Below are 21,717 nucleotides of genomic sequence, written 5' to 3' on the forward strand. Positions count from 1 at the left end.
TCCACCTAAAACTGTAACGCTCCCAACCCCCCATTTATACATACCATATATATATACATACTATAATACACTATAGATTTTACTTTTTGTCTGCCTCTCCCTGGCTCTGAAGTAGGGCAAAGACTCACTTTTTCTGCTCACTTTTATATACCTAATTTCTACAAAAATGCCAGATACATGGTAGATCTCAATAAATATTTACTGAATGAAAAAAAATTAATTAATTCTCTTCTTTACAGGATCATCACCATGCACCATGACAGCCACACCAGGTAGCAATCATCAGAGATAAACTGAGGAGATAAAACTTTAATAAAATTGAATTAGACATAGTTGATAAAGCAATAGAAAGAATGGTAGCTTTAGTTTGAAGAATCTTTCACATCTGTTTTCTAACCAACAAAGGACAAGGAGCCTGAAATAATCTGAAAATGTTTTTCAAAAATATTTTAGGAATTTTATTTTTTATAAAATTTTTTAATTCATGTATTAAAATGTATACCAAGGCAAAAGAAATTGTGTGACTTGTATCATAAATTTAGAAAACTAAGAATTTTCAAACCATACAAGACACATACAATGTAAAAAAAAATCCTTATATATACAAAATGCAATGTAATTTCCATTACAAAAAACAAAGCAAGGGAAAATGCTTGAAAATGCTCATCTGCAAGTACAAAACAAAATCCTCCCCTTGACTGACCACTTGAGCTGCCATGAAACATATAGCTCCCTCATATTGGGTTTCTCTTCTTCCCTCAAGTTACCTTGTCTTCTCATCTTTTTGATATTGCCTTTTTGTCATTACCTTTTCTTCCCATTTTTCTTTTTATTTGAAGACAAGGGCCAATCAAAGGTAAAAGCCAAATGTCTGTTCTATACTTTAACAGTCAAGTGGCTTTTAATTCCAAAAGTTAATACGTTATAGTCTGAGCTATAGTTTCTAAACATTGTATGCAAATCAAACTATGGTTTACTCTAAGTACATCATTTACATAATTTTTTTCATAAAATTAAGATCTTCACATCACATTTGCTGAAATCACAGTAAGCCTATAAATTAGTACCTCAACCCATCATAAAAAAACAAACAGCCGAACCTCCTTAACAATGTAAAAGATTGTATTTGTTATACTTATGACTGCCTCAAATGCTAAATAGTAACATCTAATGTAAAATACATCCAGAGTGGTCTAGGCCCCCTATCAATACCACATCTAATACACACCAACAACAGAAACTGGCTCACTGCTTACCTGTTAATACTAATATTCATTTGATTTACTTTCTGCTGCAGCAGCAAAATTCTTGAATTTTGGTTATTCTTATGTGAACCACATCTATTAATTTATTGCCATTTCCCTTAATGTATTGTCAGGCAAAAATGCAGCTTTAATGCAATTAAAATTCCTAATCAGGAAGTCAAAAAAGCTAGTTACTGATGCTGATATACTTTTTCTCTGTTAAGAGCTACCGTTCCTGATTAACCTTGGAGGGAGGGAGGGAAAGAGGGAGGAAGAAAGGGAACAGAAGAGAGGAGAGAAGAATACCAGTTGGAAGACAGACCAGTTACCAGATTCATGAGGACTCTTCTGTTACTACATAGAAAAGCATAGAGAATTCTCTCAAAATTCATCTGAGTAAACAGATGCCATTCATCTGAGTAAGCAGACTTGGAAGAAAATGATTTTTTACTATTTTATATTTCTTAGAAAAATTCTGCTAGAACATAATGAAAATTGGTCCTCTCCAATTATTCTAATTTACAAAAATTCAACTGTAAGAAAAGAAAAGAAGAAAGTTGAGGATTAAGCAACGTTGAGTTCAGGGGTGTCTGGGTGGCTCAATTGGTTAAGTGATGACTCTTGATTTCAGCTCAGATCATGATCTCACAATTCATGGGACTGAGCGCCTGCATCAGGCTCTGTGCTAAGTGTGGAGCCTGCTTGGGATTCTCTCTCTCCCTGTCTCTCTGCTCCTCCCCTACACACACACATGTGCGTACGCTCACTGGCTCTCTCTCTCTCTCGCGCGCGCGCGAAATAAAAAAAAAATTTTATAAAGGAAGGTCAAGTTCAGTCAAGTAACAAGTCTGGTTAAAAACCAGAGCAAGTAAGACAGCACCCAACTCAAAGATTGACAACTAGAGTCCAGTGGCGGCACAGGGCTGCCATTAGCTAGTGAGAAAAAGGTAGTCCTATGATTTTTGCTTCACAAGAACTTTTGAAATCCAACACTCACTTATCTAGTGAATTTAAGGAAATGCTGCAAACTATGCACACAAACATAATATTTTTAAAGCAAATTTAAGGGGTGCAAATAAGCTCCAAGATTGTAATTGGGAGAACTATATCCCTTGGGGTAATGTGGTTCAGAAAGCAGGCCTGCTACCCTGAGGCACAGCCTGCATAATAATAGCATTAAAATACATATTTCCTTCAAATTATTCTCATTAATTATGTCAACCAATTTGAATGCATCAAGAGAGAATTTTACCAACAGTATAACAAGGTACATATTTACATTTTCATTTGCATCTTAAGGACAAACTGTTAACAATAATGATGATGATTATGAAAAACAAGATTAAAGGTGTGTTCGTTTGGGAAAAGGCTACATTAATATTATTCACCCAACCACAAACACTTTCATAATGAATGCAGTACTGCAAAACAATTCACAGCTTTATAAAAAGTCGAAATACAGAAGTTTCAATAGAATTTTTTTCCAATTCAAAATTAAAGAGTTCAACTACATTATTCCTTAACTACTTTACTCTAACATCTGTAAAATATATAAAATACCAAGATTATCAACAGTCACATATGTTTTGAAGTCAGGAGACACGTGTATTTTCTTAAGATTGGTTCCATTTGTGTAGAAGGTCTGTGAGGATTCCCCAGTGTCAACACTCCACCACTGTTCAGAGAAAAACAAAATTCTCATTAGACTGGTAATTACTCTGTGTGACAACTGCAGTTAGTGCCAGCCAGGTCCTTCACCCTATCATCTACCCACTCCCAAACTTCAGCAAACTGTAGGAAAAATGTCTGAGGTTTAGTATTAACAACCTAGTCACTATTTCCTGATTAATCCTGGTGACTGCCCCACAGTTATGCAACACCTAACCCCACTGCAAGGTATGCTGGAAAAACGTACAGCCTACAGAAAGCTACAAACACAAGGCTATATAAAGTAAACTATGGCCATGACTGCACTGAACTCTGCCGCCTGCATATCTTTCTCAGTAGAATGAACAGAATAACCCTGTTTTCTTTAAAAATGCCCCTTTGCAGGTGTGCCTGGGTGGCTGAGTCAGTTAAGCCTCCGACTTCGACTCAGGTCATGATCTTGCAGGTCATGAGTTCAAGCCCCGCATCAGGCTCTGTGCTGACTGTTCAGAGCCTGGAGCCTGCTTCAGAATCTGTCTCCCTCTCTCTCTGCCCCTCCCCCGTTTGCACCTTGTCTCTCTCACAAATAAACATTAAAATTAAAATTAAAAAAATTAAAATGCTCCTTTGCAGACACAGACTGGTATTCTGATAGACACTGAGACTATTTCTTATTATAGGACACCAGACAGAATGTTCTCTCTACTGAATCTTCATTTTTAAATTTTTTTTAATTAAAAAAAAAATTTTTAATGTTTATTTATTTTCAGAGACAGAGAGAGACAGAGCACAAGTGGGGAAGGGGCAGAGAGAGAGGGAGACACAGAATCTGAAGCAGGCTCTGAAATGTCAGCACAGAGCCCAAAGCAGGGCTCAAACTCACGAAACGTGAGATCATGACCTGAGCCAAAGTCGGTGCTTAACCGACAGAGCCACCCAGGAGCCCCAGCTTAATCTTCCTTTTAATCAGGATGATTCAAGAGCCTATGACCATGTTCCTCTATATAAGAGTCTATACATTTATTTGCTAAATAAATATTAAACATCTTAAATGCATGCAGCAGGTGCTCCTGCCAATCCTTCCTTTCTCCTCCCGATCACTGAATTTGCTCAAATTATAACAGTGTTTACAGCTATTTACCAAATGGAGATATTCATAAAGCTTACCCATGTATCTCACAGCTAAAATGAGGGTAAAAGAGACAATGAACATAAACACCTTTTGAAAAGGCGTCAGATACATCAAGATTCAGAGTATCATGAACAAAATAATGGTGTCACTCATTTTTGTAACTGGGGGCAGTGCCTAACATTCTGTGCTTGACTGGGTAAACTATTCGTGTTTCCTCAGTAATAGTAACTGGTAAAAGTATACCCCATGGACTTTAGTAAACCTCACTAAAGCAACTTGTAGTAACTTGAAATTTTCCAGAAGTGGTGATTTTGCTTTATAAAATAGCAATGTAATCAAGACTGCACAGCACACATTCCACCTACTTGAGAGAAAATTCATTACTTTCCATTCCCCTAGAAACAAATCACACAGATAGTAAGGCCCTTAAAGATCAGCTAGATCAACTGCCTCATTTACAAATACGGAAACCAGGGTTCTTAGAGAAGAAAGGCCTTGTCACCTAAGATTATACTGCTAGCAGGTGGCAGAAGCAGAACTGTTTCTGGTACCTAATCTAGTGCCACTACCTTTCCCTCTACTGAAACAAACCACTCTGCTTAGAAACATTGTATCAAGCCACTAAGTTGAATATTGACTAAAAAACAATGACATTAAAAATAGCTAATACAGGGGCGCCTGGTTGGCTCAGTCAGTTAAGCGTCCGACTTCGGCCCAGGTCATGATCTCACAGTTCGTGAGTTCGAGCCCCGCATCAAGCCCTGTGCTGACAGCTTGGAGCCTGGAGCCTGCTTCGGATTCTGTGTCTCCCTCTCTCTTTGCCCCTCCCCAGCTCATGCTTGCACTCTGTCTCTGTCAAAAATAAATAAACTTAAAAAAAATTTTTTTAATAAAAAAAATAGCTAATATAGGGAATTTTTAGGGCAATGAAACTATTCTGTATGATACTACAATGGTAGACACATGTCATTATACATTTGTCAAAATTCACAGAATGAACAACACCAAGAGTGGTACTAATGACATGCCAATGTAAGTTCATCAATTGTAACAAATGTACCACTCTCTTGATAATCTATGGACAGTGGAGGAAGCCTGTGCATGTGTGGGGGCAGGAGGTATATGAGAACTCTGTACTTTCTGCTCAGTTTTGCTGTGAGCCTAAAACTGCTCTAAAAAATAAAGTGAATTTGAGGCGCCTGGGTGGCTCAGTCAGTTAAGCATCCAAGTTGGGCTCAGGTCATGATCTCGTGGCTCATGAGTTCAAGCCCTGTGTCAGGCTCTGTGCTGACAACTCAGAGCCTGGAGCCTGCTTCAGATTCTGTGTCTCCCTCTCTCTGCCCCTCCCCTGCTTGTGCTCTGTCTCTCTCAAAAATAAATAAAACATTAAAAATTTTTAAAAAAGAAATAAAGTGAATTTTTAAAAATATCTAACATTTACTCAAGGTACACTATGTGACTCTATGTAAGAGTGCTTTACATGCATTAACTCCTTTAACCATCCCAACTCTATGAGCTAGAGTTTATTATTATACCCATTTTTACAAATAAGAAAATCAAAGCATAGAGAGATTAAATAATCTCATGCAAAATCACAAAGCTAATGGGTGGCAGAGACAGGCTTTGACTTTGGGCAATCTGCCCTGGCTCACTCTCCTGACTATAACATTCTCTTTCCTCTATATAATGGCACACCTGCTTTTATCACCATGTATTCCACATTTCAAACCAGCTTTCTTCTCGTAAGTATGAATTAATGTCGATTTCCTATCATTCTAACTTATGTATTCTATGGCATTACACAAGTAAACAGCTACATTATATTATTTTTTAACTTTATGATAGAAATAATTTTGAGGGCTGCCTGGGTGGCTTAGCTGGTTAAGTATACAACTCTTGATCTCGACTCAGGTCATGATCTCATGGTTTGTGAGATTGAACTCCGCGTTGGACTCTGGGCTGATAGTGTAGAGACTGCTTGGGATTCTCTCTGCCCTTCTCCCACTCGTGCTCTCTCTTTCTCAAAATAAATAAACTTTAAAAAAAAAAAAAAGAAAGCATTTTGAAAGTTAAGAGCTTTTTAGCTACTGGATATCTACTTTATCCTACTGACATTCGCTTTATATAGCTTAGATTCTTTAGTAAACAGACTCAAAAGGCTCATTCCTTTGGACACTACAGCAGCTGTTCCTTTTTACTTCTAATTTGCTCTGTGCTTTTGATAGTCTCATTAACATGCTGAGTAGATGCAGGCTGGGCTATATCATAATCAGTTTAACCATGCTAGTAATCAAACCAGAGGGAAGAACAGCTTGACTGTCATTTAAATATACAGACTGAATGTATGGGCTATGGGTTCTTACTCCCTTAAGACATAGCCTCTACAGTACAGACATCTATTCTGTTGCTCTATTTCAAGGTTCTCCAAGAACTCTGGGAATCCTGTCATTGATTGCTATACACCTTATAAGCCAGATTCATGATTATGTGACAGCCTTCTCTGGGGCCCAGAGTATCAAATGACATGGTCTCTAGAAGCTCAGTGTCAAAGTTGACCAGTTATGTTTTTCAACAGGTACTGGACTCAAGGCCCCCTGCTTCCAACCCAAAGATCACAATGCTGCTCCTCCAAGCATCATCCTCAGAGCAGACTAAGAGTCTCAGTTTATCTTTACATTAAAGGAAAATAGATGGTGACAGTTTCAAGATCCCTCCCAGTAACTAAATAAACTATACCAAAAAGGTATAGTTTAATGCAACATTTTATAAATAGCAGTGCGTTCTCAATGCAACTCAAAAAGTGTTTGTAACAAACATCCTCTGACAGAGCTAAAAACTGTCTTCTTTCTTATAAGGTACATTTTTATGTTGAGTAAAACTGTAATTATGTGGGTCTCATATAACCAAAAAATTAAATTCATTTATTCAAATATTTTTGAACACCTATACTGTGTTAGACAATTAATCAGAATCATTTCCTACACTTGGATTTTTTCAGTAAGAAATAAAAGTATTATAAGATCTAATTTATTAGGGATCTATTTTAAGTGGTCAGTACAATATATAGTATCTTCAACCCTTTCACAAGTGTACCACCATTCAAAAGACTCACTTCAAGCATCCCCCTCCCTACAAAGCCTCTGCTAACTCCATCTTTATGCACACATGTCCCAGAACCCTCCTATATTTTACAGACTATTTATTCACTATCTGCTTTCCCCAGACTATACATCACTGAAAGGCAAAATCAAGTCTTAAAATTCTGTGCCACTTAGCACACAGTGGGCACAGAACACATTCGTACCGAGTGGATAAATACATGCAAGCACCAAAAAAGGACCCGGAGGCACCACAACACACACAATGAACATCAGTTTCCTCATCTATAAGCCAAGGGTAATGAAATTTAAGCTTACAAAGCTGGCTTATGAGATGATGTAAGTAAAGCATTTTGTAGGCTATAAAATAAAGCAATATACTGTTGCTACTATTATTACAAATGCTACTAGTAGTACCTAAGAGATTTCACAGGGTGTCTGGGTGGCTCAGTCAGTTAACAGTCCGACTCTTGGTTTCTGCTCGGGTCATGATCTCGCAGTTCGTGAGTTCAAGCCCCACATTGGGCTTTGCAATGACAGTGTGGAGCCTGCTTGGGATTGTTTCTCTCCCTCTCAAAATAAATAAATAAACTTAAGGGGAAAAAAAGGAAATTTCACAAATTTTTTTCACAAATAATTCAAGACTTTCAACCAAAATAGTTAACCATCAGTGGAAAATAAAATTAAGTTAAACACCCAACTTTCTAGTCATTCTGATCATCTAAGTATGGGGCAGTATGAGAGCTGTGTACAGAGAAAATCCCTAACACTATCATCAAAACTTCCAAGAGAACTGAGGAAAGTAGCCTTGCAGATCTGTCTCATCTAGGCCAAATGAGGATAACAGTCACTGCCCTTCCATTCTGCTGGGTCGTATGAGGCCCAACTGAGAAACAGGAAGTGAAAATAGCTTGGAAAGTAGTACACAGGCTGTTCTTTTCTTTCACAGTCTTTGAGGAACTCTTACCTTAAGATATCCTCCAGCAGAGACAAGCATTTTGCTATCTGGTGAAAAGCAAAGGTCAGTCACCCAGCCTCCATGGGTAGCAGCTCCTTCTTCTACTGAAATCGGAGCGCATAAATGAAGCAGCTCACCATTTGAGACATTCCATATCTACACAAACAAAATACACAATGCATTAACAAGGTCACCCAGAAGTTTTATATATCTATCCATCTAATCTGGAACATATTTGAAAATCTTTCTCAAAAATATAATTACAATTCAGTGATACCTTAGGAATTTTTTTAGATTGCATTCTCTCCTGTTCAATTTTTTAAATGCCACTCACTATAATAAAAATGTACTTATTATTATAAAATAATAAAATATTTATCATTAACCATATTCCAAAAAATAAAACAAGAGAACTTAGAACAACTGGTCAGAATACTGTGATCCTTTTCATTTAATAAGAGAATAATGGGAGAAGCAAGGAGTAAACAAAAAAGGCTTAACAAACTATTAAAAAAAAAAAATAGAATTCTAGGGCAGGATCTACCATGAAAAATGCTGACAGAGGTCATTCAAACACCTAAAGTCATTCAAACATATTTAAACACTAAATGCCTTAAGGTTTTACGTGTGTGTGTGTATACACACACACACATATATAAAGATACAAATATAGATAAAGATTATTTTACTAGATCCTTATGAACAACCCAATCACATATGTTAATATTTCCATTTATTTCCAGTGATAATTAATACATGGGCAGTACTCTAATAAATGCACAACAGAATAAGACAAAGAGGCATAAACAGCAAAGGAAAATGACCAAAACCATCATTTGTAAATGTTTTCCTAGAAACATTTGATCCAAGAAAATCAAATGGACAGACTCATTAGAATTTAGTAAGATAGCTAAATATCAGAGATACATATATACAGAGAGAGAAAAAAATTAACAGCTACATTTTAAATAATCAAGGAAAAAAATTTTTGTTTAATGTACTAAAGAAAAAATTTTAAATGACATGCATTTAAAGAAAGAGAATTTGGGGCAGCTTGGTGGTTCAGTGGGTTAAGTGGCCGACTACGGCTCGGGTCGTGATCTTACAGTTCTTGAATTCAAGCCCGAGCCAACATCAGGCTCTGTGCTGACAGCCCAGAGCCTGGAGGCTGCTTTGAATTCTGTGTCTCCTCTCTCTCTCTGCCCTTCCCCCAACACACGCTGTCTCTCTTTCTCTCGAAAATAAACGTTAAAAAAATTTTTTAATTAAAAAAATTAAAAAATAAATTAAAGAGAATTTGTTTCCTCAAGCGTTTCTGAAAAATGAAATACTCCTTCATAACCAGTAAAGGAGCCCTTTTCATCTAAGATGAGAAGTCAGAGCAAAATGAATGTTCCCAAAGCGGCCCTGCCACTTCAGTTGACATGGCATTTATTAGAACGGTACAGAGAAGATTGGTTACTTAGCCCTCAAGCAGGAGAATCTTAATTTTCCTGGAAAGACCATCTGATAATTCCTCTATTCCTGCAAACTGAATACTCTGTCATGAATTTTAAATCTTCCTTTGTAAAAAAAGAAAAAAAAAAGGCGTTCTTCAAATACACTGGTTACTATAACAGCCATCCCAACACCCAAATTTTTCCCATCAACTGCCCAATCCTTCTAACACAACCAGAGGCAGGCAATCCCATGAGGACTGTAATAGGCCACACTATAAATGTTGACTATCCAATGGATATAGTTCCATTAAGTGATTCTTTCAGTGCTCAAAAGAGCAGAATTTGCAATTCATTTATAATCTACTTAATGATTTATAAATTATTTTATTCAAATTCTGCCACTATAAACAACCTTTGGTTCAGGTCCAACAATCCCAATGAATCATTCTCAAGCTAAAAGCAGACAACCAAGTGCAAACAGCTCAGGAATTTGCATCCTCACATTCAGAGACTGTATTCTTTTTTTCTTCTTCTTTTTTTTTTAAGTAGGCTCCATGCCCAGCACAGAGCCCAACATGGGGCCTGAACTCACGACCCAAAGATCAAGACCCGAGCTGAGATCAAGATTTGGATGCTTAACTGACTGAGCCACCCAGGTGCCCCCACAAACCCTAACTCATACACTTCATTCTAACTAAAACTAATTCTTTCCTGCAGAGAAGCACAGCTGTGAACACACTGTGCACAGGAAATAAAGCAAACAAGGTCTCACCCAACCAGAACCCCAGGGCCTGTACTTCTCAGTCACATTAACAAAGTTCCCCCATGTGGTACAGAGCACTAACCAAAGCTACAGAAAGAGGAGCGCTTTTTCATGTTAGCAAACACCCTACCCTGATTTCTCCATTGTCATCTCCAGTCGCCAACAGGGTACTGTCCACAGAGAAGGCAGAGCAGCGCACACAGCCTTTGTGGCCCCTCAGCTCATGAAGAGGGGAAAGAAGTTCAAAACTCCAAATCTGGAAAGCAATTAAGATTGTTTAAGAATAGTAAATACACTCAAAATAAGTACCTGCAAACCCTGTCTTGGGGCTGACTAGCCATAAATTCAATCATATGGAAGTTCTAACATTCAACAGTTCAATAAATTTTCATTAGAGGCCCAAGTCTCAACTTGCAACATTGTTTTTTCCTTATCTTCCCTTTAATTACTTATGTTAACTTAAGCTCAAGGACCAAAATCACAGCTTCTTTAACTTTAGACGTAAAAGGAATAGCAAATCAGTTAAGAACAGTCTACAGAGTAGAGCCAACTTGAGTGTGAGTCCTGGCTCCCTTGTACTGACAACTCATATAAGTTTCTCTAGCTTTCGTTTCTGCACCTGTACAATTGGGTAATAGTACCTATGGTGTGAAGATTAAGTGAGATAATAGTGAAATTCTAGCACAAGGCCTAATATATGACAAGTGTTCTTTAAAGATCACTATCTTACTGTCTTGGCAGCCAAAATACTGTTTTTTTCTTTCCAATATTCTTTGTGGTTCAATGTCATCACCATTTAATAAGAATGTACTGTAATTGCCATGTTCCAGACACCGTGAGCTAAGAACTGGTGGTATAAAGATGAACTGGATACCCTCCCTGTCCTTGAAAACTCTATAATCAGGTATATAGACTTACGAATCATTAAGTGAATAGTTACATGAAGTAAATGCTCTAAGAAACTGGAGTAATCTGGAACACTGAAGGTAGAGCAGCTAACCCTGCCTGACAGGCAGGAAAGGGTTCACTGAAAAGCGGACATCAAACCTACCTCTGAAAGAATGAGTCATAATGCTTCGAGGTAAAAAAAAAAAAGATAAGTTGTGTCATGCCAAAGTGAACTGAGTGCACAAAAGATGGAGGTAAAAGTAGCCTGGCACAGAAGGAACAATGCGGCAGAAAGAGACGGTCAAGGGCAAAGGAATCTGGCATAAAAACCATCAAGTCACAGAAGGTATTTCAACAGGAGATTCAGGCAGTAGTAAGAAACATAAACTGGAGGAGGCACAGACCAAAGAAAGGTTCACCAATGAAGGAGGAGACCAAATCTTATGGAGTGGGGTAAGGAGGAGAAGAATGAGCCAAGAAACACTGAGAAGTAATCAACAGAACATGAAAGACAGGACAGAGTCCAGCCAATTCCAAGGTTTGTAGTTTGGAAAAATGGGTAATGAGGTCATTAACAAAGATGGATAAAAAAGAAGAGAATGGATAGTCAATGTCCCCAACCAGGCAGCATTTCACTGGAATGTTATTTTCCAAAGTATCAACTTACATTAATTGCATAAACTTTTACAATGGATACGCAATTAAATGTAAATCCCTTTCAGTGCTTTTTCCCGCCTATAGTATATGGTAGAAATTGCATTTTATCAGTAATAGATAAAGAAGTCATTAGTAAGGCAGAAATCAAAAGTCCTCAATGTTATTCATTTAATCTATTTGACACACTAAATGTCAATGGGCATCTATCAAAAACCCACAAAACGGGACAGACACATAGACACTTACTATTTTATACATCATTTGGACTCATAATAAATAACCAATACCTAACTTTTATACATGCATATTTCAACTAACTGACCTACCTTTGCAGTCTTGTCAGCAGATGTAGATGAAAATTTAGTAGCATCAGGGGAAATATCACAAGAAAGTACTGTATCTTGGTGACAGACAAAATCTTTTTCTATTCTTCCAGTAATAATACTCCACACCTTCAAAAAGAAATACAGAAGTTGACACTTTTAAGAACATTTTGAGGGCACCTGGGTGTCTCAGTCGGTTAAGCATCTGACATTGGCTCAGGTCATGATCTCACAGCTCGTGAGTTTGAGCCCCGTGTCAGGCTCTGTGCTGACAGCTCAGAGCCTGGAGCCTGCTCTGGATTCTGTGTCTCCCTCTGTCTCTGACCCTCCCCTACTCACACTCTTTCTCTCTCCTTCAAAAATAAATAAACATTAAAAAAAAAATTAGAAAAAGAACATTTTGTATTACCGAGCATAATCATCTAGAATATATTATCTATAAAATAAGAGCTTTAGCACAATGGTTGTTCTGACCTCTTTAAGTGCCCTTAAACACACAGATGAAGGTGATCGCAGTAAACAGAAAACAGCCATGAGAAAATAGAAATTTAAAAATTTAGGTAGTTACTTACCACCCATCTGCTTTTAGCTATCACAATATAATCATTACAATATCAGAATACTTTAAAAGCAAAAACAAAAAAACCTTGTGTTTCAAATTACCTTCACTGTTCCATCAAATGACCAGGAAAGCAGTCTTGAATTTTTCAAGAGCCTGAAGTCTTTCACTGTTTCCTGATGGGCTTGTAGAAAGACATATTCCTCTGATTGCCAATTCCATACCTGATTATCAAAGAAGTAAGTCTGTTATAACCCTCTTCCCATGATATCCCATTGGAGGAGTGGGGTAGTATGTGCTCAATAGCCTAACATCTTTTATCCTCATGGCATTTCAGTAAAATAAAGAAGAATACCGCTAAGTGAAATTAGTCAGGGAAAGACAAATAAATATCATATGACTTCACTCATATGAGGACTTTAAGATACAAAACAGATGAACATAAGAGAAGGGAAGCTAAAATAATATAAAAACGAGGAAGGGGACAAAACATAAGAGACTCTTAAATATAGAGAACAAATAGGGTTGCTGGAGGGTATGTGGGAGGGGGGATGGGCTAAATGGGTAAGGGGCATTAAGGAATCTACTCCTGAAATCATTGTTACACCATATGCTAACTTAGATGTAAATTAAAAAATACATAAATTATTAATAAAAAAAGAAAACCACAGAAGAATACCAAGAAAAAAATAGGGTGTTCCCATTTTCGAGACTGAGAAGAGAAAAGCTGGGATTAATTAACTTAAGTGACAAAATAAAATACGTTTCCTCCTAAATAAAACTCATTTTCCGTGCCTGGGTGGCTCAGTCAGTTGAGCATCTGACTCTTGATTTCAGCTCAGGTCATCCCAGGGTCATGGGATAGAGCCCCATGTGGGACTCTGGGCTGAGTGTGGTGCCTACTTGAGATTCTCTCTCTCTCCTCCTGCCCCTCTCCCCTGTTCACACTCTCTCTAAACAAATTAAAATAAATCTTTAGAAAAAAAATCACTTTCTTCAGTTTCTTGGAGAGCAATTAATTACACCAGAAGATAGAGAAAAGCCGCAATATGCTAGTGAGCTCTCCATCCGATTAAATTTTCCAGAGAAAAGTATCCCCATTACATATTCACAGTTTCCTAAGCCCCGCAAGTTAGGCCAAGACTGAAGATTATAGCTCCACTAACAAACAATCCTAAAGTATATATGGAAGCAGAAAAAGACCCAGAATAGCCAAAGCAATCTTGAAAAAGAAAACCAAAACTGGAGGGATCACAATCTCAGACTTCAAGCTATACTACAAAGCTGTAATCATCAAGACAGTATGGCACTGGCACAAGAACAGACACTCAGATCAATGGAACAGAATAGAGAACCCAGAAATGGACCTACAAATGTATGGCCAACTAATCTTTGACAAAGCAGCAAAGAGTATCCAATGGAATAAAGACAGTCTGTTCAGCAAGTGGTGCTGGGAAAACTGGACAGTGACATGCAGAAAAATGAACCTGGACCACTCTTACACTATACACAAAAATAAACTCAAAATGGATGAAAGACCTAAATGTAAGACAGGGAGCCATCAAAATCCTCAAGGAGAAAGCAGGCAAAAACCTCTCTGACCTTGGCCACAGCAACTTCTTACTCAACACGTCTCCAGTGGCAAGGGAAACAAAAGCAAAAATGAACTATTGGGACCTCATCAAAATAAAAATCTTCTGCATAGTGAAGGAAACAATCAGCAAAACTAAAAGGCAACTGACGGAATGGGAGGAGATATTTGCAAATGACATTATCAGATAAAGGGTTAGTATCCAAACTCTATAAAGAATTTATCAAACTCAACACCCAAAAACCAAATAATCCAGAGAAGAAATGGGCAAAAGACATGAATAGACACTTCTCCAAAGAAGATATCCAGATGGCCAACCAACACATGAAAAAATGCTCAACGTCACTCATCAACGGGGAAATACAAATCAAAACCACAATGAGATACCACCTCACACCTGTCAGAATGGCTAACATCAACAACTCAGGCAATGACAGATGTTGGCGAGGATGCAGAGAAAGAGGATCTCTTTTGCGCTGCTGGTGGGAATGCAAACTGGTATAGCTACTCTGGAAAACAGTATGGAGGTTCTCGAAAAATTGAAAATAGAACTACCTTATGATCCAGCAATTGCACTACTAGGTATTTACCCAAGGGATACAGGTATGTTGTTTCAAAGGAGCACATGCACCTCAATGTTTACAGCAGCGCTATCAACAATAGCCTAAGTACAGAAAGAGCCCAAATGTCCATTGACAGATGAATGGATAAAGAAGACGTGGTATGTATATGTGTGTATACACAGGCGCGCGTGTGCGCACGCACACACACACGAATGGAGTATTACTCGGCAATCAAATAAAATCTTGCCATTTGCAACTACTTGAATGGAACTAAAGGGTATTATGTTAAACAAAATTAGAGAAAGACAAATATCATACAACTTCATTCATATGAAGAATTTAAGATACAAAACAGATGAACATAGGGAAGGGAAGCAAAAATAATGTAAAAACAAGGAGGGGGACAAAACATAAGAGACTCTTAAATATGGAGAACAGAGGGTTGCTGGAGGGATTGTGGGAGGGGGGATGGGCTAAATGGTTAAGGGGCATTAAGGAATCCACTCCTGAAATCACTGTTGCGCTATATGCTAACTAACTTGGGTGTAAATAAATATATACATACATACATACATACATACATACATACATACTAGCTCCACTGAAGTTACTGAGTCCTATGGGCCCTAATGCCTGGGAAGGTCAGCTGACTAGAGCAGCTTCAAACCAAGTCACAGAATGTCTAAGTTTTAGAGATATTAAATATCCCCTTAATGCAATCCTCAAATTGACAAAGTGATATAGTACATTATTTTCCATATGGAGCTCCAGGAAGAATTCCTCAAGCACAAAAGGAAGAGAAGAAATTGAAATGATGGAGACAGTGCATTCAAAATAGGCTTGAGGTAAGGTATGGGCTGGAAGTATGATTCACAACCGGAGAAGGGCTTTTCAAATAAAGGTAATGAATGCTTAAGTTAAAGCACAGGAACAGGAAAACATGGAAAGATTATGAGGACCAGTTTATAGCTCAATCTGGCTGAAATACAGGATATGCAGAAGAATCAGAAAAATAAGGTTGGGAAGATATTAAAAAAATAATAAGGCCAGTGGGCTTGATGAAGTTGGACTTCTGAGCTGTGGGCAATCAAGTAGACTAGAACGGATTTTTCTTCTAATTTTTAACATCAGGAATAAAAAGATAAAGAAAAATCAGTAACCACCACAGGTATGCACATTAGTGATATTCTGGGTCAAGTTTTTGACTGGTGAAGGTTCAACAGTAGAAATATATTTAGGCTTTTCCTGTCAGGCTTAGGCAAAACTATAAAAGAAATGACACTTCTCTTATCCCCTTTCTTTACTCCTTTATCCTCCACACTTAAGCAGTCACCCCCCCCCCCCACCCCGCCCCTCACCACTGAGCCCTGGCTCTCAGATCTCTATCTCTTCTGTCTCCAAGTGCTCATTCACAGAAGGAGGATATCAGGAGCAGGGTATCTGTATGAGAGCAAGAGGACCCTAGAAGAGGAGTTAGAAATGAGAGGAATTTTAAAGAGAATGTATTAGGAATTTCAGCATTTTAAGAACTCAAGGAGACATGTTGAGGAGGAGGAATAAAGAGAGGTTTCTCTGGCTCCCCAAATCATATCAGAAAAGAAAGGCACCCTGTGTGACTAAGCATAAAATACACCTAGATCATTTCCACTAGGAACTTTCTGGGTTGCTCCTACTTTCTGGGCATTACTGCAATTGAGAATCAGTGACTACTATTAACAGCTCTTCCAGTACAGTGACCAGTACTGCCATTCCCAGCTGTGTCTGATTCAATGTTCAATCTTGAGTTGGGTTCTTACTGCTGCCCTCCACGTCAAGAAGTCAGAGATCCTTCCTGAGCAGATAGAACAAAAAGTTTGACAATGACTGAGGAAAGATTAAGAACAGCCTTAGCGGTTTGTTGCAAAAACTTTCTGATAAGGCAGTGATGACAGGGACACCTTTTTTACTGGACTCAAACACACTGTACTAACTGAATTACCTTATATAACAGCTAAACTTTCACCAGCATTAACCAAATGTATTGAGTTTGGGGATGTCCCTACCATGAGCTATAATTTTTGCAATGTATGTACACTACAGAATGTTTTCAGCTATATAAATGGTAAAATTTAAATTTTAAAAATGCTGAAGAATCTTCTTATACCTGTAAGAATTAATATAGTGTCATAGCTCAGGTGAACATGGCTGCTACTTGGGCTATATTTATCTCAAGAAAACGGATCAAAAACTACCAAAGGTAGACCTCAATTTTTACAACGCTAGGTGCTATAATCAATCAAGTGAATTGATTTTTAAATTCTGGAAATAACTTTGGTTCAGCTCAACAGAGATTTACTGAACTCCTGCTAAATTCTAGGCACTGGGGATACAAAAATGAATCAAATAAACCTCCAAGATGATAACTATGTGACGTGTGTGGATTCATTAAATAACTTGATCATTGTAATTATTTAACAATGTGTATATATCAAATCATAATGTATGTCCAAAACATATACAATTTTGTCACACCTCAACAAAGAGGGCTGGGGCATAAACTTCCAATTAATTATTTATTAAAAAGTTAAAATAAAAACCCAACCAGTCAATTTTTCAAAATACCCAGCAAGAGTTTTGTTACATGAATATATACTAAAACATTTAATTTTTTTTAAATTTTTTTTAACGTTTTATTTATTTTTGAGACAGGGAGAGACAGAGCATGAACAGGGAGGGTCAGAGAGAGGAAAACACAGAATCCGAAACAGGCTCCAGGCTCTGAGCTGTCAGCACAGAGCCCAACGCGGGGCTCGAACTCATGGACCATGACGAGATCATGACCTGAGCCAAAGTCGGCCACTTAACCGACTGAGCCACCCAGATGCCCCTATACTAAAACATTTTAAATGTAAGAAGTATTCTGGATAGAGCAAAAAAAGAGGATGAAACACCACTTAACTCATATTTCTAAAATAATCTAACTCTGAACCTAAAAATATTCCTAGAAATTATTTCTTTCTCTGGCTGAGAATACCTGATGTTCAAGCAGGTCATTAAACCTATGATTTTAGCTTCTGACAGAAAAACTATACAGTATACAAGGTCTCAACAGAATCTCATCAGATGTAGTTTAGTTTCACCCATTTCAAAGCAATCTGGAGAGGAAGAAAGGTGAATATTACACTGAGTTTCATAGCTAATGCTAATAACAATATCATGAGAGCCTATAGTAACTTTCTGCACTGAAACCAAATTTCATTGCAATCATATAGAACTCACAAAGACAGAACATAAAAATATTTTTTTTCAAAATAGTTTTTATTTATTTAAGTAATCTCTATCCCCGATGTAAGACTTGAACTCATGACCCCGAGATCAACAGTCACATGCTCTTCCAAATGAGCCAACCAGGCACCCTGTCAAAAGAGTTTTAATTTTTTTTTTTTTTCAACGTTTATTTATTTTTGGGACAGAGAGAGACAGAGCATGAACGGGGGAGGGGCAGAGAGAGAGGGAGACACAGAATCGGAAACAGGCTCCAGGCTCTGAGCCATCAGCCCAGAGCCTGACGCGGGGCTCGAACTCACGGACCGCGAGATCGTGACCTGGCTGAAGTTGGACGCTTAACCGACTGTGCCACCCAGGCGCCCCTCAAAAGAGTTTTAAATACTGTAAATATTGCTAATGCAAGAAACACATGTTAAATAAAAAAACATACAGTAACTTCTATTGAACATATGTATTTGTATCTCCTTCACTTCTAAAACCCTACTACAATGACAAGCTAAAGGGAATAGGAACAAAAATGTTGGAGCCTGAAAAGCAGAATGATAGAACCAAGGAAAGAGCAGAACCAAGAAATAGAGAATAGCAGAACCAAGAAAACAGAATCCTAAAAGCATTAGAGAAAAACCGAAGCAACAAAACTGACAGTACAAAATTCACCAATTGCTCAGAAACTTAGGTCACTGAGTACATCCAGAGGTGGGAATGAGGATGGGCATAGGACCAGAACTATTAGGAATTCTGGGAAGATGGCAACAGTGCAGGTGAGTTTTGTTTTTTTTTAATCTCCCTGAAGCCTCCATCAAAAGTGGACAAAGCAACTGCAATACCAAAACCAAAAATGCACAGACAACACTGACAACAAGACCCTGTTAACTGACAAAGTATTTCCATAAACCCCAAGATACAAGTGAGTAGGGACAAACTGAGAGCTGCAAGACTTGCATCCCAGCATCTATGTGGAAAGTATAGAGAAGTATGGAGAGTCTGACAAACCTAAAAAGAGAATTCCAAAAGAGCCAAGTACATTCACTGGAAAGCTCAGTGGACCAATGGGACAGCAGCAGCAGACACTGAATGCAAGGCAACTATGGTCCAGTCTGGAAGGGATGGAGCAGTCTGGGACCTATGAACTCTCAAAATTAACCAGGATAATCCTATACTAATGAGGAGAAACTGCTGGGAATAGAATCCAAATTGAGTGGAACAAGGATTCTGGCAGCAAAGGAAAGTGAAGGTGTAAAAAAAAAACAAAGGAAGAGGATAGAGCAAAGCAATCTCATAAGAACAAGGCAATGTTTTTAATGTTTCATGAAAACAACAGAAGGAGAAGCTGTAGAGCTATAAAGCTAGAAACGTTGGCCTTACCTACTCCTTCAAAAAGTTCAGGAAAACTAATTTTGTGTAAAAAAGAAAAGAACCATCATTGAATGAAACAAAGTTACTATGAAAAAAAAAGAGAGAGAGAGAATCAAGTGTAGAAAATGCTCCTACAGACAATGGGAATAGACCAGAAAGAAGACTCTAAATCAAAGGGCACCAGCACAACTGAGGACAGAATTATAGTTTTGAGAACAGAGGGATCCAGTGAAGGTTTACACATTAAATGACGAGACCCTACAGCTACCCCCCAGTTCTCCTCCCCACTTAGCTCTAAGAACCTGTCAGCCAGATTTATAACCTCCAGGCAGAAAGACCAGAAGTTTCTTCTCTAGTAATCTGACAAGTACATGACAAAACACCTAAAGATACTGACAACAAAGATTCCCCATCCAGACTACTTTTCAGAAAAGGTCTCAGTCAACATGCAGAGCTTTCAGCCTTTTAGTGTCCACCTCTGGTAGCTAGTATCACCACAGAGCTGAGGAAGACATTTAAAATAAGAGGCCAAAGCAACCACACAGAAAAAAAAAAACAAAAAACTTGGAAGAAATAGCAACTATGCATGAAAATGCAATTTTGAGGAAAAAATTATGTGTATATATATACATACATATATATATATATACACATACATACATATATACATATATGTGTATTATATGTATAATTTGTACATTATTTATATATCCACCCATCCTCAAAGAAGATATTACATCTCTGAAACAAGAACACAGTGCTCTTCTAAAGAAATAAGAATGGACTCTTCAGCATTAAAAATAGTAGAAATAAGGAGCGCCTGGGTGGCTCAGTTGGTTGAGCCTCCGACTTTGGCTCAGGTCATGATCTCGCAGTCTGTGGGTTCGAGCCCTGCGTCGGGCTCTGTGCTGACAGCTCAGAGCTTGGAGCCTGTTTCCAATTCTGTGTCTCCCTCTCTCTCTGCCCCTCCCCTGCTCATGCTCTGTCTCTCTCTCTCTGTCAAAAATAAACATTAAAAAAAAAAAAATAGTACACATAAAAAAGTCAATTAAAGGCCTGGAAGATAAAACTGAAGAAAACTCAGAAAACACAGCATGGTTTAAAATCATGAAATGCAGAAAAAGAAAATTACATGATCAGTCCAGGAGATCCAATATCTGAATAATGGTTGTTAAAGAAAAAGAAAGCATATTGGGATGGGGAGGAATCAAAGAAAAATTTAAGTTTACTTGCATTAAAAAATGTTTCCAAATTGAGAAGGGACCACAAATAGGCAAAACAATGGATAAAACAAATACACACCAAGGCACATCATCATGAAATTTCAAAATTCTAGGGACAAAGAGAAGATCCAAAAATCTTCCAGAGAGAAAGATTGGGAATCAGAATGGCTTCAGACTTCTCAGTATGAGCTTTGGAACCTTGGGAGAAAATGGAACAACGTCTTCAAAGTTTTAGGGTAAAATAATTGCAAACTACATCCAAAGGTAGAACTGTCCTAAATTGCATTAAGGCAGGAAGCACATTCATAGGACACTTAGTCTACTTAGTTCTGATGACACTAATGACCAAAACAAAATTTTATTTTAACTGTATTAGAATAATGGGGTGATAAAAAGGGGTGTGCCTATGTCAAAGGTAGCACAGGTGGGAGAAGAAAAAAGTTACATTTTCATCTTAATTTTCAGAAGATAAGTTCTCAAACATAGAAATTAAAAACATTATAAGCTTGAGATATGGGGGCATGAAGGTAAATATCAAAAGAAGTATCTAGAAGCTAAAAGAAGTGCTTCTGGAGAATGAGTAATGGGGATGTCTGTTTTCCATAATGAGCTCTGTAATACTATTTAAGTTTTAAAAGTATGTACATTGGAACTTTGATAAAAACAAAGTTAATTTTTAAAGAACATACAATAGGCGTAAGGCCTCCATATCCACAATCCTTCATTATGGCAAACTATTCTTTTTTTAAAGAATTTCATCCCTATAATATACATCTTATTCTTAAAAGAATAAAATTATTTCAGATTTTACAACTTTAAAGAAAAGAGAAACTACATAAATGTGGCAAAAAAGTTTATTTATTGATGCAAATCCAAATATAAGGCAGGTGGGAGAACTCAAATGACTCCTTGATCTTCAAAATAAACTACCTTCCAGTAGAGGGTTCCCAAGTCAAATTGCCTGCCTCACCCACAGAAAAATATGAAACGTGAATGGGTTTTATCTAAA

The 21,717-nt window shown here is 37.6% G+C and overlaps 1 protein-coding gene across 4 annotated transcripts in view; it reads right to left on the reverse strand.

Annotated features, from left to right (window-relative positions):
* Positions 1–294: 294 nt before the first annotated feature.
* APAF1 (apoptotic peptidase activating factor 1) overlaps positions 295–21,717 on the reverse strand; it is a 93,115-nt gene continuing 71,692 nt past the window's right edge. For 2 of the 4 annotated variants that reach the window (XM_025926614.2, XM_086712575.1), the window contains exons 23-27: positions 12,813–12,932; positions 12,153–12,278; positions 10,412–10,537; positions 8,089–8,235; positions 295–2,919 (exon numbers count right to left, since the gene is read on the reverse strand). In XM_025926614.2, the coding sequence (XP_025782399.1) occupies positions 2,773–2,919; positions 8,089–8,235; positions 10,412–10,537; positions 12,153–12,278; positions 12,813–12,932 (666 nt within the window). In that variant the 3' untranslated portion in view covers positions 295–2,772. Of the gene's footprint in view, positions 2,920–8,088; positions 8,236–10,411; positions 10,538–12,152; positions 12,279–12,812; positions 12,933–16,266; positions 18,258–20,522; positions 20,907–21,717 lie in introns of those variants that run through there. The other 2 variants (XM_086712576.1, XM_086712577.1) reach the window with 2 other exon arrangements.

This window comes from Puma concolor, chromosome B4 (assembly GCF_028749965.1).
Source record: "Puma concolor isolate L17-30 chromosome B4, mPumCon1.1.hap2, whole genome shotgun sequence".
NCBI lineage: Eukaryota > Metazoa > Chordata > Mammalia > Carnivora > Felidae > Puma > Puma concolor.